Source organism: Diabrotica undecimpunctata, chromosome 9 (assembly GCF_040954645.1).
Source record: "Diabrotica undecimpunctata isolate CICGRU chromosome 9, icDiaUnde3, whole genome shotgun sequence".
Taxonomy (NCBI): Eukaryota; Metazoa; Arthropoda; class Insecta; order Coleoptera; family Chrysomelidae; genus Diabrotica; species Diabrotica undecimpunctata.
The window spans coordinates 39,155,846-39,179,343 of NC_092811.1; the positions used below are offsets into that span (position 1 = coordinate 39,155,846).

General features: G+C 32.2%; 5 protein-coding genes across 8 annotated transcripts in view; 4 read left to right on the forward strand and 1 right to left on the reverse strand.

Moving 5' to 3' along the window:
• The window catches only part of LOC140449890 (uncharacterized), a 78,965-nt gene that overhangs the window by 47,154 nt on the left and 8,313 nt on the right, over window positions 1-23,498 (forward strand). The gene's annotated exons all lie outside the window — the stretch shown is intronic.
• On the forward strand, window positions 10,001-12,361 carry LOC140449886 (uncharacterized). The gene has a single exon (XM_072543298.1). The coding sequence runs from the start codon at window positions 10,654-10,656 to the stop codon at window positions 12,052-12,054; it is 1,401 nt and encodes a 466-aa protein (XP_072399399.1). The 5' UTR covers window positions 10,001-10,653; the 3' UTR covers window positions 12,055-12,361.
• LOC140449888 (uncharacterized) lies at window positions 16,679-18,538 on the forward strand. The gene is made up of 3 exons (XM_072543301.1): window positions 16,679-17,237; window positions 17,293-17,501; window positions 17,553-18,538. Exons 2-3 carry the CDS (start codon window positions 17,409-17,411, stop codon window positions 18,159-18,161), a joined length of 702 nt encoding a protein of 233 aa, XP_072399402.1. The 5' UTR covers window positions 16,679-17,237; window positions 17,293-17,408; the 3' UTR covers window positions 18,162-18,538.
• On the reverse strand, window positions 18,451-21,454 carry LOC140449887 (uncharacterized). Its single transcript, XM_072543299.1, has 4 exons — window positions 20,998-21,454; window positions 19,535-19,707; window positions 18,807-18,983; window positions 18,451-18,581 (listed from the first exon to the last, which is right to left on the reverse strand). Exons 1-4 carry the CDS (start codon window positions 21,228-21,230, stop codon window positions 18,451-18,453), a joined length of 714 nt encoding a protein of 237 aa, XP_072399400.1. The 5' UTR covers window positions 21,231-21,454.
• Window positions 21,954-23,498, forward strand: part of LOC140449891 (uncharacterized) — a 58,180-nt gene continuing 56,635 nt past the window's right edge. The window contains exon 1 of one of the 4 annotated variants that reach the window (XM_072543303.1): window positions 21,954-22,798. In XM_072543303.1, coding sequence (XP_072399404.1) covers window positions 22,567-22,798 — 232 coding nt within the window. In that variant the 5' untranslated portion in view covers window positions 21,954-22,566. The remainder of the gene's footprint in view (window positions 22,799-23,498) is intronic. The other 3 variants (XM_072543304.1, XM_072543305.1, XM_072543306.1) reach the window with 3 other exon arrangements.

Sequence of the window (23,498 nt, forward strand, 5' to 3'; positions counted from 1 at the left end):
CTAGGGACGCGTGATATATTCATTCCAAGTATCTAGAGATGCTGAAGAGGTATCTACTTGTTACAAAATCACTTATACTGTAACTGATTATATACAAAAGCGTATCAAAAGTAACAAGTAGAAACTCACAAGTAACGACAATCTACACCTCTTAACAAAGACGCATAATTTGCAGTTTTAACAGATATGGATTCAGTAATCCTTACGAATCATATTTATGTCTGTTGAATTATATAAATATAATTTTTACTTTTAATAGCTCTATATATGTGTGTTGGTATATTTATAGTGTTGGTTTATAATTATAGTGTTATTTAAATAAACTTAGAACTGTGAACATTTTTAAGGTGTTTGCTGTTTTCTCTCAACTGAAGTAAGTAAATTTAATATTATTTTGACTGTATTATAATAATTATTATGATGATAAAAGGGTTGCAAGTGTGAGTCCATAATTGAACAAATATATTAAAAAGGTCAATACTCACAATCTAATATTTACTTTCAAAGTTTTACAGAAGCGATCGGTTTCGAGGCTTACAATATTTGCCTCATCCTCAGGCCCAGCAAAGAGTTTGTTTTGTTAAAAAACAATAATATAGATATCGCCAATAAGAAGTTTTCCGCTTACATCCAGGGTACTGTCTGTCTTCATCTTTTCCTTTTGACACTATCATTGTAGTGAGGTGATATGTTGATCATTATATATGTATGTAAATAAAAGGTCTTACAAAATAAAGACCTTTAGGTCTTAACCTTGTAAGAACCTGTGACAAAAACAACAAAAAACAAAAAAAGGACATCCTACTGCATAATATGTGATTTTCCATCTTCCACAAGTTTTTAAACTATATACAGTCCGGATGTGGATTCATTTCGCATAATGTGTCCAAAGTACTGTAACTTTCGAGATTTGATGTAGATCAGTACCTCTCGGTTCTTCTTCATTCTTCTGAGGACCTCCTCATTGGTGACTCGGTCAGTCCACGGGATTTTAAGTATTCTCCGATCTAGCCACATCTCAAATGCTTCCAATTTTCTGCACATATCTTCGTTCAAGGTCCACGATTCAACACCATAAAAAGAACAGAGAAGACGTAGGTAGCATCGCAACATTCTTACTTTTATACCAAGAGAGAGGTTGTGGCTCTTGAAGAAGGCCCCCATCCGGTTGAAGGTGGATCTAGCTTTTGATGTGGAAATGAGTAGCAATGATAAATAAAAGATACGAAATAATTCGGAATTACATAAACAAAATGGAATATTTTCAAAATGAAAAACTGTAACCCATTTTACTCATTGTACCTATCTACTTTTCCAGTACTTATTTTTCGTAATTCGATATTACTTATATGTAATAGTAAAAAGTTTTTTTCATCATTTTCAACGAAAAACTTTCGTTTTACATCCGCAAAGTATGTTCGTTTGTGCGTTGTCGCCTATGCAATACTTTGGGGACGATCTATCGATGGATTCATATATAGTTTTGTCTCCTGAATCAAAATCTGAAAGCGGCATTTTGATATCTCGAACCATCTTCGACATAACCGTCAAGTCAAAAATAGTGATGTCACAATTCTTCTAAATATACATTCGTTTCTGCTGACACAAATAAATGTTAAATCGATATCGAAACGTCGACTTAATAAATTTTATTTATTAATGTTAATGTAATGTTAAATGTATAGGTAAGTCTATCTACCCTATAATTATGTATAAGTATTTTCCCGAACTTTTACACAAGAAGAGGTCTCTTTTTATATCATTAATGATAATATTATTACTTATTTCCAAATATTGGATTTAAAGCGTAAAATGTATAAAAACAACTTTCTATTTTTTGCCTTTTGATTAATACCACAATTAACTAATGATGTGTGAATGACAGTTTACAAAAATATTATTTAAGTATACTTCTTTGAAAGATTAATCATTGATTACTATTATTTTAACAGTAATCCTAAAAATTATAAATTAATTCATTTCAAATTCAGATGGTATAGGATGCTAGAATCTTAATACAACCCTGTACAATTATATAAACATAGGGTTTCGCGTGTTATGTGCAAGCATTTGTTGACCGCTACTTTTCTGTTAAATGAATTTACTATAGTTGTTCATTAATTGCCGCTTTGCACTAGCCAATTTGACAGTTTACTTACTCTTGTAGGTAAATCACCATGTTTCTGAGTGATTTTGAGGGTGATATATCTTCCGAATGATATTATATTCGGCTTTTTTTGTGTGCTTATCTATTTAATTTGTGCCAATTACATTGCTAAATGTAATATACAAAATCCTTTCTGGCATTATCTACACTAGATTGTCAGAATACTCTGAAAATATAATTGGTGATTATCAAAATGGATTTAGACCAAATAGAGCCACTATAGACAACATATTCATACTTAGAACAATACAAGAGAAAGCTTATGAATAGTAAAATTAAAGACAGTCAAGATTTCCTCTCACGCAAAAATAGTCTATGTATCTGTTGATACGTATTTCGCTTTAATAAAGCTCATCAGAACAGTTATTCATAGGCTTTCTCAACGTGAAAATTAATCTTTTCCTGTCTTTGTGAAGCAACGATAAAATGGCTTCGAAACGGACGCAATAGCGACATCTGATATTAAATCCGTAAAATAGTTTCGAAACACAATTCAGATAACTGCCTTAATCTGAACCTTCTATAAATGCAAGGTATAACAGACGCTGATAAAGATGTTAATAGAGACATGGGGAATCTAAAATTTGCATTCCACGACATGTCTCCTCAGCTAAGCAGAAATCGTTAGCGAATTGGTTTCTTGTACTCATACAGAGTAGATCCGAATAAAAATAAAATTAAAGACAGTCAAGATTTCCTCTCACGCAAAAATAGTCTATGTATCTGTTGATACGTATTTCACTTTAATAAAGCTCATCAGAACAGTTATTCATAGGCTTTCTCAACGTGAAAATTAATCTTTTCCTGTCTTTGTGAAGCAACGATAAAATGGCTTCGAAACGGACGCAATAGCGACATCTGATATTAAATCCGTAAAATAGTTTCGAAACACAATTCAGATAACTGCCTTAATCTGAACCTTCTATAAATGCAAGGTATAACAGACGCTGATAAAGATGTTAATAGAGACATGGGGAATCTAAAATTTGCATTCCACGACATGTCTCCTCAACTAAGCAGAAATCGTTAGCGAATTGGTTTCTTGTACTCATACAGAGTAGATCCGAATAAAAATGAAAAAGACAGAAAAGATCTATTTTTCACGTTGAGAACGCCTATGAATAACTGTTCTGATGAGCTTTATTAAAGCGAAATACGTATCAACAGATACATAGACTATTTTTGCGTGAGAGGAAATCTTGACTGTCTTTAATTTTATTTTTATTCGGATCTACTCTGTATGAGTACAAGAAACCAATTCGCTAACGATTTCTGCTTAGCTGAGGAGACATGTCGTGGAATGCAAATTTTAGATTCCCCATGTCTCTATTAACATCTTTATCAGCGTCTGTTATACCTTGCATTTATAGAAGGTTCAGATTAAGGCAGTTATCTGAATTGTGTTTCGAAACTATTTTACGGATTTAATATCAGATGTCGCTATTGCGTCCGTTTCGAAGCCATTTTATCGTTGCTTCACAAAGACAGGAAAAGATTAATTTTCACGTTGAGAAAGCCTATGAATAACTGTTCTGATGAGCTTTATTAAAGCGAAATACGTATCAACAGATACATAGACTATTTTTGCGTGAGAGGAAATCTTGACTGTCTTTAATTTTATTTTTATTCGGATCTACTCTGTATGAGTACAAGAAACCAATTCGCTAACGATTTCTGCTTAGCTGAGGAGACATGTCGTGGAATGCAAATTTTAGATTCCCCATGTCTCTATTAACATCTTTATCAGCGTCTGTTATACCTTGCATTTATAGAAGGTTCAGATTAAGGCAGTTATCTGAATTGTGTTTCGAAACTATTTTACGGATTTAATATCAGATGTCGCTATTGCGTCCGTTTCGAAGCCATTTTATCGTTGCTTCACAAAGACAGGAAAAGATTAATTTTCACGTTGAGAAAGCCTATGAATAACTGTTCTGATGAGCTTTATTAAAGCGAAATACGTATCAACAGATACATAGACTATTTTTGCGTGAGAGGAAATCTTGACTGTCTTTAATTTTATTTTTATTCGGATCTACTCTGTATGAGTACAAGAAACCAATTCGCTAACGATTTCTGCTTAGCTGAGGAGACATGTCGTGGAATGCAAATTTTAGATTCCCCATGTCTCTATTAACATCTTTATCAGCGTCTGTTATACCTTGCATTTATAGAAGGTTCAGATTAAGGCAGTTATCTGAATTGTGTTTCGAAACTATTTTACGGATTTAATATCAGATGTCGCTATTGCGTCCGTTTCGAAGCCATTTTATCGTTGCTTCACAAAGACAGGAAAAGATTAATTTTCACGTTGAGAAAGCCTATGAATAACTGTTCTGATGAGCTTTATTAAAGCGAAATACGTATCAACAGATACATAGACTATTTTTGCGTGAGAGGAAATCTTGACTGTCTTTAATTTTATTTTTATTCGGATCTACTCTGTATGAGTACAAGAAACCAATTCGCTAACGATTTCTGCTTAGCTGAGGAGACATGTCGTGGAATGCAAATTTTAGATTCCCCATGTCTCTATTAACATCTTTATCAGCGTCTGTTATACCTTGCATTTATAGAAGGTTCAGATTAAGGCAGTTATCTGAATTGTGTTTCGAAACTATTTTACGGATTTAATATCAGATGTCGCTATTGCGTCCGTTTCGAAGCCATTTTATCGTTGCTTCACAAAGACAGGAAAAGATTAATTTTCACGTTGAGAAAGCCTATGAATAACTGTTCTGATGAGCTTTATTAAAGCGAAATACGTATCAACAGATACATAGACTATTTTTGCGTGAGAGGAAATCTTGACTGTCTTTAATTTTATTTTTATTCGGATCTACTCTGTATGAGTACAAGAAACCAATTCGCTAACGATTTCTGCTTAGCTGAGGAGACATGTCGTGGAATGCAAATTTTAGATTCCCCATGTCTCTATTAACATCTTTATCAGCGTCTGTTATACCTTGCATTTATAGAAGGTTCAGATTAAGGCAGTTATGTGAATTGTGTTTCGAAACTATTTTACGGATTTAATATCAGATGTCGCTATTGCGTCCGTTTCGAAGCCATTTTATCGTTGCTTCACAAAGACAGGAAAAGATTAATTTTCACGTTGAGAAAGCCTATGAATAACTGTTCTGATGAGCTTTATTAAAGCGAAATACGTATCAACAGATACATAGACTATTTTTGCGTGAGAGGAAATCTTGACTGTCTTTAATTTTATTTTTATTCGGATCTACTCTGTATGAGTACAAGAAACCAATTCGCTAACGATTTCTGCTTAGCTGAGGAGACATGTCGTGGAATGCAAATTTTAGATTCCCCATGTCTCTATTAACATCTTTATCAGCGTCTGTTATACCTTGCATTTATAGAAGGTTCAGATTAAGGCAGTTATCTGAATTGTGTTTCGAAACTATTTTACGGATTTAATATCAGATGTCGCTATTGCGTCCGTTTCGAAGCCATTTTATCGTTGCTTCACAAAGACAGGAAAAGATTAATTTTCACGTTGAGAAAGCCTATGAATAACTGTTCTGATGAGCTTTATTAAAGCGAAATACGTATCAACAGATACATAGACTATTTTTGCGTGAGAGGAAATCTTGACTGTCTTTAATTTTATTTTTATTCGGATCTACTCTGTATGAGTACAAGAAACCAATTCGCTAACGATTTCTGCTTAGCTGAGGAGACATGTCGTGGAATGCAAATTTTAGATTCCCCATGTCTCTATTAACATCTTTATCAGCGTCTGTTATACCTTGCATTTATAGAAGGTTCAGATTAAGGCAGTTATCTGAATTGTGTTTCGAAACTATTTTACGGATTTAATATCAGATGTCGCTATTGCGTCCGTTTCGAAGCCATTTTATCGTTGCTTCACAAAGACAGGAAAAGATTAATTTTCACGTTGAGAAAGCCTATGAATAACTGTTCTGATGAGCTTTATTAAAGCGAAATACGTATCAACAGATACATAGACTATTTTTGCGTGAGAGGAAATCTTGACTGTCTTTAATTTTATTTTTATTCGGATCTACTCTGTATGAGTACAAGAAACCAATTCGCTAACGATTTCTGCTTAGCTGAGGAGACATGTCGTGGAATGCAAATTTTAGATTCCCCATGTCTCTATTAACATCTTTATCAGCGTCTGTTATACCTTGCATTTATAGAAGGTTCAGATTAAGGCAGTTATCTGAATTGTGTTTCGAAACTATTTTACGGATTTAATATCAGATGTCGCTATTGCGTCCGTTTCGAAGCCATTTTATCGTTGCTTCACAAAGACAGGAAAAGATGAATTTTCACGTTGAGAAAGCCTATGAATAACTGTTCTGATGAGCTTTATTAAAGCGAAATACGTTTCAACAGATACATAGACTATTTTTGCGTGAGAGGAAATCTTGACTGTCTTTAATTTTATTTTTATTCGGATCTACTCTGTATGAGTACAAGAAACCAATTCGCTAACGATTTCTGCTTAGCTGAGGAGACATGTCGTGGAATGCAAATTTTAGATTCCCCATGTCTCTATTAACATCTTTATCAGCGTCTGTTATACCTTGCATTTATAGAAGGTTCAGATTAAGGCAGTTATCTGAATTGTGTTTCGAAACTATTTTACGGATTTAATATCAGATGTCGCTATTGCGTCCGTTTCGAAGCCATTTTATCGTTGCTTCACAAAGACAGGAAAAGATTAATTTTCACGTTGAGAAAGCCTATGAATAACTGTTCTGATGAGCTTTATTAAAGCGAAATACGTATCAACAGATACATAGACTATTTTTGCGTGAGAGGAAATCTTGACTGTCTTTAATTTTATTTTTATTCGGATCTACTCTGTATGAGTACAAGAAACCAATTCGCTAACGATTTCTGCTTAGCTGAGGAGACATGTCGTGGAATGCAAATTTTAGATTCCCCATGTCTCTATTAACATCTTTATCAGCGTCTGTTATACCTTGCATTTATAGAAGGTTCAGATTAAGGCAGTTATCTGAATTGTGTTTCGAAACTATTTTACGGATTTAATATCAGATGTCGCTATTGCGTCCGTTTCGAAGCCATTTTATCGTTGCTTCACAAAGACAGGAAAAGATTAATTTTCACGTTGAGAAAACCTATGAATAACTGTTCTGATGAGCTTTATTAAAGCGAAATACGTATCAACAGATACATAGACTATTTTTGCGTGAGAGGAAATCTTGACTGTCTTTAATTTTATTTTTATTCGGATCTACTCTGTATGAGTACAAGAAACCAATTCGCTAACGATTTCTGCTTAGCTGAGGAGACATGTCGTGGAATGCAAATTTTAGATTCCCCATGTCTCTATTAACATCTTTATCAGCGTCTGTTATACCTTGCATTTATAGAAGGTTCAGATTAAGGCAGTTATCTGAATTGTGTTTCGAAACTATTTTACGGACTTATGAATAGTATATGTATAAAAAACTTTAAACAAGCTTTTGATAGTGTGAAAAGGGACAGAATGCTGGAAGACCTCCGAAATCTAGGTATACCAAAAAAATATATCAGCCTCATAAAAATGAGTTGCAGGGTTCAAAAGTTGCAGTTAGAGTAGGTGGAGAACTGTCTCCCATGTTTGACATCAACTAGGGAGTGAGACAGGGAGACGCACTTTCAACCGTGCTGTTCAACCTAGTTCTTAAAGCAGTCATCAGAGAAACCAATGTAATCGACCATATAAACATCAAAACAGTACAAATTAAAGCATATGCAGACGATGTCGCCATTATTAGTAGAAGCAAGACACGACTAATGTAAACGTTCAAGGAAATTGATCCTGAATCACAAAAAAGAGGGCTTTAAATAAACGAAACAAAAACTAAGTACATGATCATCAAAAAAATACCTGAGAATGAAAATACTGTAGCAATAGACAACTATACTATTGAACGTGTGGATGTCTTCACTTATCTGGGCACAGAAATCAATCATAAGAATTCCGTAAGTAGCGAAATTAATGCACGTGTTTCCAGTTGAAATCGTACATACTATTATGCTAATAAAATATTAATGACATCGAAATTATTAGACAAAAGAACCAAAATGATTATCTACAGAACTTTGATTAGACCCGTAGTAACCTATGGTTGTGAAAGCCCAACTCAGGACATTCGAGAGAAAGATACTGAGAAAAGTATATGATCCGGTGCAAGAGGAAGACAGTTCATGGAGAATCAGGAGAAACGACGAGGTTAATGAACTGAATGAAGGGTATGACATTGTAAGATTTGTGAAAAGTTAAAGAGTGTCATGGCTGGGACATGTTCAGCGACAGAAAGACACGAAAACGACAAAGAAGATGTTACAGTGGAAGCCGGTAGGAAGGCGGAAAAAAGGAAGGCCCAGGACGAGATGGTTGGATGACGTGAAAGACGACCTGAAAACCATGAATATAAGACAATGGAGGAGAAGGGTCCAAAAGAGAACTGAATGGAAGGACATAACCAAACAGGGTTATGATGCCAAAAGAAGAAGAATGTATTTAATTAGATATTATGTGTCTGCTGTGTCTCTCTGAGAGCTGATACGATTGTTTCATAGTTCTTTTGTGCGTACTCTGGGATGTTTGTGAGGATTTCGATAGCTTTACCTCGAAGTGCTATGAGGCTATATGTATATGAGAGCTGTTGGCGTCTGTTTTTGCCCATCCATTATTTTATACAAGAAAAGTATATGACCCGGTGCAAGAGGAAGACAGTTCATGAAGAATCAGGAGAAACGACGAGGTTAATGAACTGAATGAAGGGTATGACATTGTAAGATTTGTGAGTGTCATGGCTGGGACATGTTCAGCGACAGAAAGACACGAAAACGACAAAGAAGATGTTACACTGGAAGCCGGTAGGAAGGCGGAAAAAAGGAAGGCCCAGGACGAGATGGTTGGATGACGTGAAAGACGACCTGAAAACCATGAATATAAGACAATGGAGGAGAAGGGTCCAAAAGAGAACTGAATGGAAGGACATAACCAAACAGGCAAAGACCCATCCAGGGTTATGATGCCAAAAGAAGAAGAATGTATTTAATTAGAGATTATGTGTCTGCTGTGTCTCTCTGAGAGCTGATACGATTGTTTCATAGTTCTTTTGTGCGTACTCTGGGATGTTTGTGAGGATTTCGATAGCTTTACCTCGAAGTGCTATGAGGCTATATGTATATGAGAGCTGTTGGCGTCTGTTTTTGCCCATCCATTATTTTATGCAGGGGCTTCGAATTGCTTTGTGTACTCTAGCCAAAAGGTCTCGCCGTCATTTGTAAGAGTCTTAAGTATTCCGTTGACAGGGGAGAAAACACTTCTGGTTTCTGGTCGGACCTTCTTATTATTAGGTGCGAATGGTCAAACCCCTACACTGACACTTGTGAATCATAAATTGTAAATTTTCGACAACACAATATCGGTCGGTAGATTAAACAGAAGTTTATTGTGGACGGCAGTTAAACAGGGTATTTATTTATAGCCACGGTCGGATCAAAAATTTAAAAAAAAACGTTTTCGGTCTTATTTTCTCTCATTATAACTAAATTTGCCGGCGGGCTTCTAGCTAAGATATCAACGTTTTTAGCAAATGCTAATTTTTGTTATTATTGTTCCTCTTTTGTTATATTATATACTTTATTAGACATTATTTTATAAGCCATATTTAATAACTTTAAGCTCGATAATTTTCACATTTTCCACGACAAGACTACTTCGATGTTAAATTCCAGCGGACATTGTTTATTTTTTTATATGCTCAGTATTGGTTCGAGCATTGCGCTTAATAGGGAGTCTTCATCTTATTTTATTTTATATATTGACGAAAATTAAATCCGCACAAACCATGCACCACTTCTGGGAACGCACTGAACAATGCATGCATGATTAATGTTAATATATTTGCTGTCTTCTAACATTCGTATGCTTTCTTTTGCCCCCAGCTACTGTAATTATTACATTTTTTAATAATCTTATAATTGCTATCAAATAAGGATACTTTGTTCTATTAGAAATAACCTCTTCTCATTTCTTATGATATGTTTTTAACCAATCATAACAAATTTTTTTAGTTAAGTACATGATGGAAATTTATTAGGTACTCACGATTTTAGGTTTTCCCCATGAGGATATACAAACTGATGCAAGCAAATTATTCAAAGACCATGTTAGAATTAACGGTGATTTGGACCAATGTTTAACTGCCTCGACGAATTTGACCACTACGAAAAACTATTTTACCACTGAAATTTGCGCCAACCAATTTTCAACAAAAGATATATGTGTTCACACTGGAGAACAAGTTTTCACGTGTACAATATGCATCAAAAACTTTTCAGAAAGTTCTGATTTAAACTCAAGTGTAAAAAGTCAAGCTGTAAGAAAAAAACATTTGCTCCAAGACACATTGTTAACATGTGACATTTGCTCCAAGGTTTTTTCACAAAGATTCAGTTTAATAGAACATATGAGGGTACACACTGGAGAAAAACCTTTTGCATGTGAATTTTGCTCCAAAAAGTTTACATGGAAATCCAATTTAAGAAGACATATTAAAATACACACTGGAGAGAAATCCTTTACTTGTGAAATTTGTACCAAACAGTTTTCACAAAGTTCCTCTTTAAAAGAACATATGAGAATACACACTGGAGATAAATCTTTTGCATGTGAAATTTGCTCCAAAAAGTTTACATGGAAATCCACTTTAAGAAAACATAATAAAATACACACTGGAGAGAAATCCTTTACTTGTGAAATTTGTACCAAACAGTTTTCACAAAGTTTCTCTTTGAGACAACATATGACAATACACACTGGCGATAAACCTTTTGCATGTGAATTTTGTTCCAAAAAGTTTTCATGTAAATCCAATTTAAGAAAACATATTAAAATACACACTGGAGAGAAATCCTTTATTTGTGAAGTTTGTACCAAAAAGTTTATACAAAGTTCCTCTTTAAAAGAACATATGAGAATACACACTGGAGATAAACCTTTTGCATGTGAAATTTGCTTTAAAAGTTTTTCACAAAGATCTCATGTATCACAACATATGAGAGTACACGTTGGAGGTAAGCCAATTTTACACGCAAAACCTTTTCAGTGTGAAGTTTGCTCCACGAGTTTTTCTCAAAGATCCAGTTTAACACAACATATGAAAGTTCACACTGGAGATAAACCTTTTGCATGTGAAATTTGCTCCAAAAGGTTTTCATGGAAATCCAATTTAAAAAAACATATTAAAATACACACTGGAGAGAAATCCTTTACTTGTGAAATTTGTACCAAACAGTTTTCACAAAGTTTCTCTTTGAGACAACATATGAGAATACACACTGGAGATAAACCTTTTGCATGTGAAATTTGCTCCAAAATGTTTTCGCTAAAATCTAATTTAAAAAATCATATGAAACTACACAATGGAGATAAGCCTTTTGCGTGTGAAATTTGCTTCAAAAGGTGTTCGCAAAAATCTAATTTACAAAAACATATGAAAATACATACTGAAGATCAATCTTTTACATGTGAAATTTGCGCACAAACGTTTTCACAAAGTTTCCGTTTAAAAGAACATATGGTAATACACACTGGCGATAAACTCTTTGCATGTGAAGTTTGCCCCAAAGTATTTTCAAAAAAACACAATCTAAAAAAACATATGAAAATACACAATGGAGAGAAATCCTTTGCATGTGAAATTTGTATTAAACAGTTTTCAAGAAGTTCCCATTTAAAAGATCACATGAGAATACACACTGGTGATAAACCTTTTGCATGTGAAATTTGCTTTAAAAGATTTTCACGAATATTCACTTTAAAGGAGCATATGAGAGTACACATTCGCGATAAATCTTTGGCATTTTAAGTTTCCTCCAAAAGATTTTCACGAATATTTATTTTAAAGGAACATATGAGAATATATACTGGAGATAAACCTTTTAAATATGAAATTTGCTGCAAAGTGCCCTAAGAACATACCATGGAGATAATACTATTACATGTGGAATTTTGCCATTTACCATTTTGTCGTTTTATATCATTTATGCTTTATAAATAAACAAATTTTAATACTGAGAGCCTTATTGATTTATTTAAGCATGTATCATTGAACTGCAATATTAAGTTTTAAAAAAGGTGAGGTTTTTAAGACTATTTATAGCGTAAGATCCCACTGCAGGATCACTACGTTCATAACGTAGTCTTTTTTCTAATGGTTTTGGCAGAGCCAATTAGCCAGACTTGCTTGTGTTTATTATTAAAATCAACTGAATTTTAATTATTATTGATTGCAGATTCATAGTCAAAATTTTCTTGTTATCAGTTATCAATGTTAGTACTACATATGCCTAATATTTTTATGGATACATAAAATTTTGTTTTGATATATTTTTATTTTGTTTTTTTTTTATTCTTTTATCTTTTTGTTTTGTTGCTTTTTTTTGTTTTTGCTTTTTTTTTATTTATTTTTTTGTTCTATTTCTATTTTCTTAATTCTTTTATGTTTCTTTTTTATTAATTTGTGGTATAGTTTTCTTTTTGTTTTTTTTTTTCATATCATATTAACAGATTATGCCTATATACTATTTACAACTTGTATTTACATATTTTAACATGTTTGTAAATGCAATGAAGAATTTCCATATTATTTGAAAATATTAAGAGATTAAGGTTTGTTGGAAAACAACACTTAGAATTTATTAATTCCTTATAAAGTTCGATTATATTATTTATTGTAAATCACATTCTAATATGTGTTAGATCGCCTATTTGGCCACAAGTACAATTGGGAGTATTTGATAAGCCGATTTCATGCATGTAAGATGGCGTAAGAGCATGATTTGCTCTCAGCCGATTAATGGTTTTTATAAAATGTCGATTAGATTCTGTGTAGAACCATCTTCTTGAGGATATCCTAGTGTTACAATGAGAAAAATTTAAGCCAGTCTTACATTCTCTGTAACCTAAATGCCAATTATTTTTAAGTTTTTGTCTACTAACGGTGTCAATATCTGTTGCTGGAATTAAATTTTTATTTACTTTTTCTCAAAGTATATACCTATGCTGATTTAGCCAAATTGTCAACGATCTCATTCCATGTAATTATTACATTTAATCCTAATTGTATAGTTTCATAAAGAATTTTAGGAATTTTCAATTCAATGTGGTTTATGTGTTTGAATGTTGTTAAATCTGTCGACCACGCTTTTACTGTAAGTAAATATAAGATAGCTGCTAGTCGGATTCAGTACTACATACTGAAGAACAAATAATATTGCCATCATTTCTCCTGTGTATATTGAGCATTCACTGGGTGAGCTATACTGGTGATGGTAATTTTTATTTTCGTGGAACATTGCACAGTCCGTTCCATTTACATCTTTTGACCCATCAATAAAAATGTACTGATAATTTGTCCATTTTTCTTTAATAATTATATCAAACATATTTGGGAGTAAATGTTAGTTTAAGTAACATATCCTAACCTTTCTAGAAAATAGTGTTTTTACTATTTCACCGTAGTAGGGCGGAATTTGGCTTTTATAGAGAATATCGTTATATTTTACCGTACTTAGGTAGCTTTCTACCAAGGGTATGGATTTTTTAGTTCTCCAGTACCTATGGGTGAGGTCTAAAACTGATAACTCATTCAGATCTTGAAGGTATTTATAATTTTTGGACATAATTCGGACTGTAAATTTGTCGCTAAGGAATTGGCGGCGTAAATGCAATGGAGGTTCCACCGCTTCATTTTCCATTATTTGCACTAGAGTGGATTTTAAATAATCTAGGCATAATCTCAGGCATTTATTTTTTTTGAACTTCTTGTTTAGATGTGTATTGGCCACTGATCCAAATAAGTGACAGTTATAGTCGAAAATCGGCCTGATCATGTTACGGTAAAACATCAAAGTAATATTTGGGTCTGCTCCCCTATTTGTTTTACAGAAAGCTCTTAAAATGTTTATTGAGTTTTCTGATTTTTTAACAATTTGATGAATGTGATCTTTCCATAACAATTTCCTCTCTAGATAGGTACCAAGATATTTAATACAGTTTTTTATAGGGAAATTAAAATTTTTCACATTAAGATTGTCTTGTGGAACTCTATGTTTTTGTGAAAAGTAACACACCTCAGTTTTTGTGTCAGAAATTGATAATCCTATTTTTCCGTAGTACTGATTTACGATTTCTAATGTGACTTTCAAATTATCCTCACAGGTACTTAACAATTGTCCTGCTGTATATAAAACAACATCATCAGCATATTGAAGAATTTTTGTATGGTTGGGTATACTAACTTCAAGATCTATGCTGTACAGGATATATAAAATCGGGCTTAAAATACTCCCCTGTGGCAATCCAATATTAGTTAGTCGAGCAAATGATCTAGGGATTCCAATATACATTTTTTGGTAAATAATGTCTAAACTGACATTATCAAAAGCAGCAGAAGTGTCAAGGAACGCAGCTGCTGTAGACTTATTTGATGTAAAATTAAGCTGAATTGAAGTTACTAGAGCTTTAGTTGCATTTTGAGTGGACCTAGACTTGCGAAAATCATATTGGGAACTTGGAAGTATACCATCGTGTTCTAGCCAATGTTGAAATCTATTTTTAATTATTCTTTCAAATGTTTTTAAAAGACATGAAGATCAGGAGATAGGTCGGTAAGAACTTGGATCACGTTCTGGTCTGCCAGGTTTTTTAATCGGAATTACCAGGTACTCTTTCCAACTATTTGGTACTGGTGTCTTATTTGTCCAAATATTGTTGAAAATGTTTACTAGTGAAATTTTATATTCTATGGGTAAGTTGTATAACAGCGAATATGACACATTGTCAATACCTAGAGAAGTATTATTTCTTTGTTCAAGAGCTCGATGCAATTCTCATAAATGAAAATTTTCGTCAAAATTGTGGTTTTATCTGGGTACTGTTTGGATATGTTCCTGTACAGTGTCGTCATTTGGAACCCATGCCGGGCCAATTTTACTATGGACTTCCTGCAACCATGTATCTTCTGGATCAATAGGTACTTTGTTGGCTTGTTTGCGGTTTTTAAAACAATTAACTTTTCGCCAGACACCTTTTATTGGTGTTCTTGAGTTTAGGCTTTCGCAAAAATCAATCCAATTCTTCTTTTTCTTTGCAATAGCATCTAGTCGTTTATACTTCATTAGGTTTTGGAGCGTTGGATTCTGTTTATAATTTATAAACGCATATTTTCTATTTTCAGCTATCTTAATTAAATATTTAATTATTTTTTAACACATCAAATAAACAAATCAAATATCTAGTAAACTAGTAAATATTAAAAAAAAGGCAATATTTACCTACATCATTTAAATAGATTACTGACCGATTTGGATTTAGCAAGTCACACATTATAAAAAACAATTTAAAATATTCTGTCCAAATATTTAAGTTATTTTTCACCAGACGAATACAATGGAAATAACAATAAGCGTTTTATTTATATCTCATATTTTCTTCATAATCTGGCATCCGTGTACAGGCTTGTATTGGAGAACCAATGACGTATAGAATTTTTCATATAAAACTGATTGCACGTCATTCAAGATTTACGACGTCAGCACCCCACAAGTGACGTCACTTATATTTAAAATTTCGAGAACGTCAACCTTAGAGTTCAAATTTTCCTAACATAGCTAATAATACGGAACTGATCGATCTCTCATAGGCGTCAACATCCTATAATAATCAGAAAAATAAAATCATCATTATATTGGAAATTTTAGAATTATATTGATTAAATAACCAAAAACATTTGTTATTATTAATAATATAAATTTTATGAAATAAGCCTTTTAAGTCTAATATTTCACAAAATAATTTTGATTAAATAGATTAGACAATTGTACGCAACTGAAACAGGAATACTTCAAATTTGATTGACAGTTCAGCGTGTGACAAAAGTGTATAAAGTGTTGCCGCTTTTTTAGAGTAAGAATTTTGTTTATGTTTTGATTTCTTGTACAATTTGATCATAATGTAATATATATTAATACATTGTAATTATAAATACGTATTAAATTTAGATTAATAGCCTTAAAAACTAATTATTGTTGTGTATTGTGATTGTGCTATGCCAAAACAAGTAAATAGTCTGTAGAAAGCTGATAAGCTTTCAGATTATTTTGACCAAGAAATGATGACGGGACATTTTTACTATTAAAGCTCTAAACGAGGTAAGTTTAAAATTTAGAATATATAATTTTTTATTAGAATGTTTTCTAATGGATTTCAGTAGTCTTAAAACTAAATGTATGTAATTGTTTGACAAATAGTTGACATTTTAAAAATTTCTCACTTACTGACTATTCTGATGTTTTGGCAATACTGTGGAGTTCTGACGTCGTAAATCTTGAATGACGTGAAAGCATTTTTATATGAAAAATGCTATAGATAAATAATTGGCAGATTAAGTCAAACTGTCAAACACTTTGCTGGTAAAAGGTAAAGGTTGTCTAACTATTAGAGAGTTAAAGTGCAGGTAACACGTAAACGTTAACACTAACGTAAACGTAAAGAAATAACGTTTACGGCCACTATACGTTTTAACTGTAAAGTGTAAAACCAAAGAAACGTTAACGTCTAACGTGTGTTGCTAACCCTAACCTTACTTTTACCACCGAACTTTACTCAGATTGTCAGATTTGGTGTAGATTGTATACAAATTTGAATGATTAGACAGTATCATTTTATATTTTTTTCCTTATTTAGGTAGATTTTTTATGAAATATTCTGATTGCTTTTACTGCAGAATGGAAGATATCCTTGATATTGAAATGTTTGGGGAATCTGATTTCGAGGATGATGACATGGACGATGCTGTACTTCTACATGTATTTGGTAATAATTTATTGGGAAATCGCGCTGATTTGTATGGTCGATTTTCACTAGAAACCCTGTCGGACCTAGAAGTAAAAAACTTATTCAGGTTTGAAAAAGTCCACATCCCTAGACTTGCATTGGCTTTGGGAATTCCAGAAAACATAACTACCTAGGAAAATATAACATTACCTGGTAATATATCTTTAAATTGGTTGAAAGTTTCGCTTAAAATATATTTTGTCTTCAGGTATAAATGCATTATGCATACTTTTAAGAAGATTTACATACCCAAACAGACTGTCTGATTTAGAACCTTTATTTGGCTATAGTTTCAAAGCAGTGTCCAGCATTGCCAATAAAACAATGGACATTATCATTCAAAACAAAGGTTACTTAATTGAAAATTTAGGAAATGTGCCATGGTTGAATGAAAACAAGTTAAACCAATATTCACAGGTAAAACGTTTTTTTTGGATTAACTATATCATATTACATACTACTTTTTAGGCAATTGCTCAAAAAGGTGCTCCCATAGATAACTGTTGGGGATTTATTGATGGTACTGTAAGACCAATATGTAGGCCAGTTGAAAACCAAAGAGAGTATTATTCAGGATACAAAAAAATACATTGTGTAAAATATCAATCGCTTATATGTCCTGATGGCATTATAATAAATTTGAAGGGTGCCTATCCTGGTCGAAAACATGATTCAGGTATTTTAAGAGAATCAGGCCTTTACAATGAACTGGAACAATTCTCAGTATTTGACAATAGGAATTATGTGATTTATGGTGATAAAGGCTATAGTTTAAGAGAACTTCTATTACGACCATACACAGAGAATGAAGTAGTTGGTAATCCTGCAAGACAACAGTTTAATACTGAAATGAGTAGATTAAGGATTGCAGTGGAGTGGGGATTTAACAAAATAATTCAGGAATTTGCATTTTTAGATTTTAAAAAGAACCAAAAAATATTAAAACAAGAAATTGGCAAAATGTATAGAACAGCTGTAATTATGACAAATTGCCACACATGTTTGTATGGTAGCCAAGTAGCTACACATTTTAATGTGCATCCACCCAATCTTGAGGAATACCTTAATAATAATTAATTTGTTAAATAAAAAATTTTTATGTGTACCTTTATTTAATAAAATGTTTGTAAAAAATGTGTATTTGATTACAATAAAAATATATTAACCTAAAATGTTAATAATAAGTAATGACAAGTTAATGATCAACATCTGTAGACATTTTTGATAACACTAAATTAATTAATGTTTGTTGATTTTTAAAAATCTCCAATTGCAGTCATTCGTTTTTCCTCCATTTCAAGTCTCCGTTCTTCCATTTCTAGCCTCTTTGTTCTTTCGTATATATCTTGTTCAAATTTCTTTTCTTCTAATACCAACCTTCTTTCTTGAATTGCCAATTCCCTACTTTTAGTTTCAAATGCATTTTCATTTTTTTTTTTGCTAGATATTGCAGAGTTGTTTGTTTTACACCTACTGGTGCTCTCTTACATATAGGTGCTAAAAAAAAGTAATAGTTGTTACATTTTACTTTGAAGTAGAAAAATTCATTTTAAAGCAAATATAAAATATGTTGATTCAAATATACATTTATTTCAAAAGCATATAAAAAATTGAATTTTGTAGTCTTTAACAAACTACCTATCTACAAAATTACACTAATATATTTTGTGATTTTTTCACACTAAAAATTATTTTTTTTAACTCAGATTTAAAATCGCTTACTTGCAATATTTGATTGTGCTGATTTCCTCTTCAAGGATGGTGTATTCTCTTTAGAAATTTGGCAATCTGCACTTGCTCCTTGTCCATTGTTCTCATTAACAATCTGGAGTTCAACATCTACTTCGGCAAATCCACATGACTGCCAAACATGTTCGTCTTCATTTTTACCTTCCATAGCTACAGAAAATAAACAAACGTTAAAGGTGCATGGTATTGATTATGTAAGGTAATAAAGGCCTCTCTGCACCTCAGCCTAATAAGATCTTTTATGCATACCCTAATCTAAAATGCCAATGCTTCTGGGAAAGCTAATTAGCTTTCTAGATGGCATATTACTTATTTCAAAGGCTGTGAGAGCAACCACTTTAAGGCATTCAAGCTGTTTGCAAAACAATGCAACACATTCGCATAGTATATATCTTCTGCCATTTCTTTAGCATCTCTTCACGAATTACAGTTCTTACTGTTCAATTTTCCCATTTTTTTTGAAGGTGCATGGTGTAATTATATGTATTTATAATTAGTTGTTCAGTACTTGTTCGAGGCTTGTTGATCTCCACACTTATGGGAATTAAAAAAAATTGAACAAGAAATATATACTCTTTTCCTTCAAATCTTATTAGAAAAACAAATATACATTACGTTTTCAATTTGAAAATCAAGTTTGTAATTATATTTTTGAATTCTATGTAAAATTATATTATATAAGTGACTCAATAAATACTTACGAGATGCCATCATTGAACTACAAGCTAATTCTCTCTGATCATAACCCTTCTGATATGAAGATTTTTCGGTTTCAATACTTTTAGTATTTTTTTTGCCCTGGAACTCTTGCATTAAATCTGCAATTTGATGAAGTAAGTCATCTTGTTCTGAGACTTCCACTTCTACTCCAGACCTGTGTTAGAAAAGCAATTATTTTGTTGAAAAGTGCAAATGATTTGATACTGGTACTAGTTTAATAAACCGGAACCGTGTCTACGGAGATGAAATTTATATCAATGAATTCTCCTTCACTTACTAATGATTGTGCAATGATTTTTATTCGGTGCAAAGCGTTCTTTTTTTATATAATTCCGATTTAAAATATGCCCGATTTTTAAAAGCCACCGCCATTATTTACCATGAAACAACAAGAAATGACAGGAATTACAACTGTTTCTTGATCAAGAAGGGTAATTTTAACCAGTGTTGCCATAGTTATTCAAAATTATGTTTTCTAATGAAAAATAAAAATTTACCTAAAACTTAAAACGAATAAATTATTACCTACTTTTAACTGAAAAGTATAGCTTTTTTACAAGGGTCAGTTTAGATTTGGTTACGTTACTATACGTTTATTACCACGTTTTCTTATGAACAATAAAAGTTTTGATAAAATTTTATTCTTATTACTGCTTTTTTACCAGCGTTAGGTTAGATTTGGTTACGTTGGTTTAGTTTTAATTTCATGTTTTCTTATGAAATATAAAAATTTTGATTTTTAATTATACAAAATTTTATTCTTATTACTGCTTTTTTACCAGCGTTAGGTTAGATTTGGTTACGTTGGTTTAGTTTTAATTTCATGTTTTCTTATGAAATATAAAAATTTTGATTTTTAATTATATTATAACATTTTATTTATTTATATTACTGTTTTTTTTTACCAGTGTTAGGTTAGATTTGGTTTTTTGGTTTACATTTTTAATAATAAAATAAGACGATGGTTAACTCGTTTTGCACGTGGTTATTAAGATTGTATCCACCTGTTTTAATTAAGGTAATTTTCATGAAATTTTTAGATCTTTTAAAGGTTAAAACTGGCAACAATGTCAAAAGTACATAAAATTTAACTTCTTGCGCATGGCCGCCATATTGTTTTGAAATATTAAAAATCTTGATTATTTTAAACAATTTTACCCATTTTTTCATAATTTAACAGTAAAAAACAGTGAGATTTAATATGTTTTAGTTACGTTTTTTTTATTAAGACATGTATATATACTTTTCTTTGCTTTTTATGTAATTTTTTTTGATTCATACTACTTTTTTGTTATTTTTTCTGTATTTTTGATTATTTGGGCACTTTTACTAGTTTAAAGCAAAGAAAACATTAAAATTTGAGGTTTTTTTTCACTTTTTCGACTAAGTCCACAAAAAATTTGGCATTTTTGCGGCGTTCCGGCTTACTAAATAATTACCTTACTTTCCTTCATAAAGTCTGATTTTAGTTAGATATTTCTTCACTAAATTTTGTACTCTCTCTTTTAGAGTTCTAACAGTGATAGACTTGCCAGTAATTTGCAGCATATTCACCACAATTGTATTCCACCTCGTTGGATTCTCGAAGGGATTTTGCCCACAAACTTCCTGTAGCAGCTGCAAGTCTATTGACTCTGTAAATCTAAATCGGTTCTTAAATAGACTGGTTTCCGTCATTTTTTCACTCTTTTTTGGTTACAATAACACAAACAAAAGATAAATCTTGGGTTAAAATCACAAAACAACAAAAAGTTTGTAATTTTCGGAGATTTGACAGACATTCGGTAATACTCGGAACAATTTGGATAACGTTAAGGGAATTCGTAAACGCACGCAAGGTTACGGAGACCCGTTAACGCAAACCATCGAGTTAGAATCTAACTCCTCCCTATTATCACATAATACTCAATCCCAACAAGAAGCGAAAGCGAAACGGAAGGCTTTTTCGCAATCCAAATCTCTTTGCGCATGTGCGAAATCCGCCATGTTTTAAGTAGTTTTGATGTCATGTTTGTTTATGTATTGAGACGTGTTTGGTAATAGAAATCAACTGCTTTTCATCTCTATTTTGAAATTAACTCTCAAATTCAATCGGTTTTTTAACGTACTAAAATACTTTTAATACGTTAATTTGTTTGTTAAAAAAAAAACAAATCGATATTTTTGACTTAACAACTTTTTAATTATCAGTACAGAATTGATATATAAGTTATATTAAATTTTACAGAAAAAAAGATCGGTTGCCTGTAAAGTCGGTTTTACGGGCGAAGATTTTACGTGACAACGTCTTTTTCTCGGTAGAATATTTATTGATATGAATATTATTAAATTGCACAATAGGAACAAGGAATTGAATGAAAATAAGAATTGCACAAATTTTAACTATAGAAATATATTTTGTTTACTAAAACATTGTACATGTAAACTTAAACTTAACTAATTTCTATTTGAGTGATTTTGTTGAGGATAGGACGATGATAGGAGAAATAGCATCGCACCAGCGGACCGATCATGTTTGAGTGGGAGAGAGACGCAAGGCATTCGCCGGTCCGGCGGGCCTCTCTCTCGTTCGGTGACTCATCGTAACAGACGTGAGCGGGCGTTACACTTTTTCATGAGTGACTCCGAGCCACAACCTAATTTAAGACGTTGTCACGTCAAAATAAAATTCATACAAAACAGATTACTTAAAAATGATTACTTCATTTCTCAGTGTAACTATCATTTGACTACAGTTTTGAACGACTTCCTCACTACTTTTCTTCGTGTACGAATGAATAGTTTTATTGCCACTGTCACTCTGAATTTCTGTCCTCCCAACATCAAAGGTTCTGACAAAGCTTTCGCTTCTTGTTGTGATTAGTATTCTGTGCTATTATTTTTTGTTTATTATTTGTCTAACAATGATATAATAATATCACATAATATAGATAGTCATTAACCAATAAACCTAGTGATTTTGTTTCTTTGATAATTACCTATTGTGAAAATAAATAAAATCAAGTTTAATGAAATGGAAGTAAAACAAGAAGTTAATGTGTACATATGTAAAGAAGAAATTGATAATGAGAGCGGTAATGCCCTTTCTGATACCCTTAAAATTGAAATTAAAGAGGAGCCCAAGAGGGAAAGTACAAATGATGCATTTGATTATTTAGTATTACATGAGAACCCTATAAAGACAGAGAAAGAAATATATGAAGATAAACCCATACTATTTGAAGAAAAAGAAACATGTGAAAAAAGTAAGTAATTAAAAAAGTGCTTCTCTTTATAAAATACTGCCTTACCTTTATATATTCCAATACATTTTTTTTGTGGACTGGAAATGTAAAGACTACCTGGTGTGAGTTGGATTCAGAGTAGAATAGTACATCCTAATGAATTTCCCTTTTGGAAGTCTTACCCCCATATCCAGATGGTACTCTACGCATAGTGCCTATGCCTATTAAATAAAATCACACTTTTCCTTCTCTTTTGTTTTTTCTCTGTTGCTTATGTTACTTATGTTTACCACTGTTGACTCTTTCTTTATAAAATCTCTTTTCTTTTAATGATCTTTGTCACAGGCTCCAGCACTTCTTTAAACTGATTTTTTCCTCTTCCCACTACAGTAATAAAATAAAATTGTGTATTTCTGAGATGTCTAGGCTTGTATATAGCTCTTCTCTTTTTTCATTGAACTTACTGCATTCATACACAATGTTCTGCTGTGTTTCTTATTCCGCAGTCCACACTATCTATTGCCTTATCTATCCTCTTAAGGTATACTCTATTACGAAAATATGGTTTAATGAAATGGATGTAATGAGTACACATATAACAAAGAAATAGATAATGAAGGGAGGAATGGTCTTTTTGATACCTTAAAATTGAGATTAATGTGAAACCCAAGAGGGAAAGTACAAACCATGCACTTGATTATTTAAAAGAGATTCCTATCAA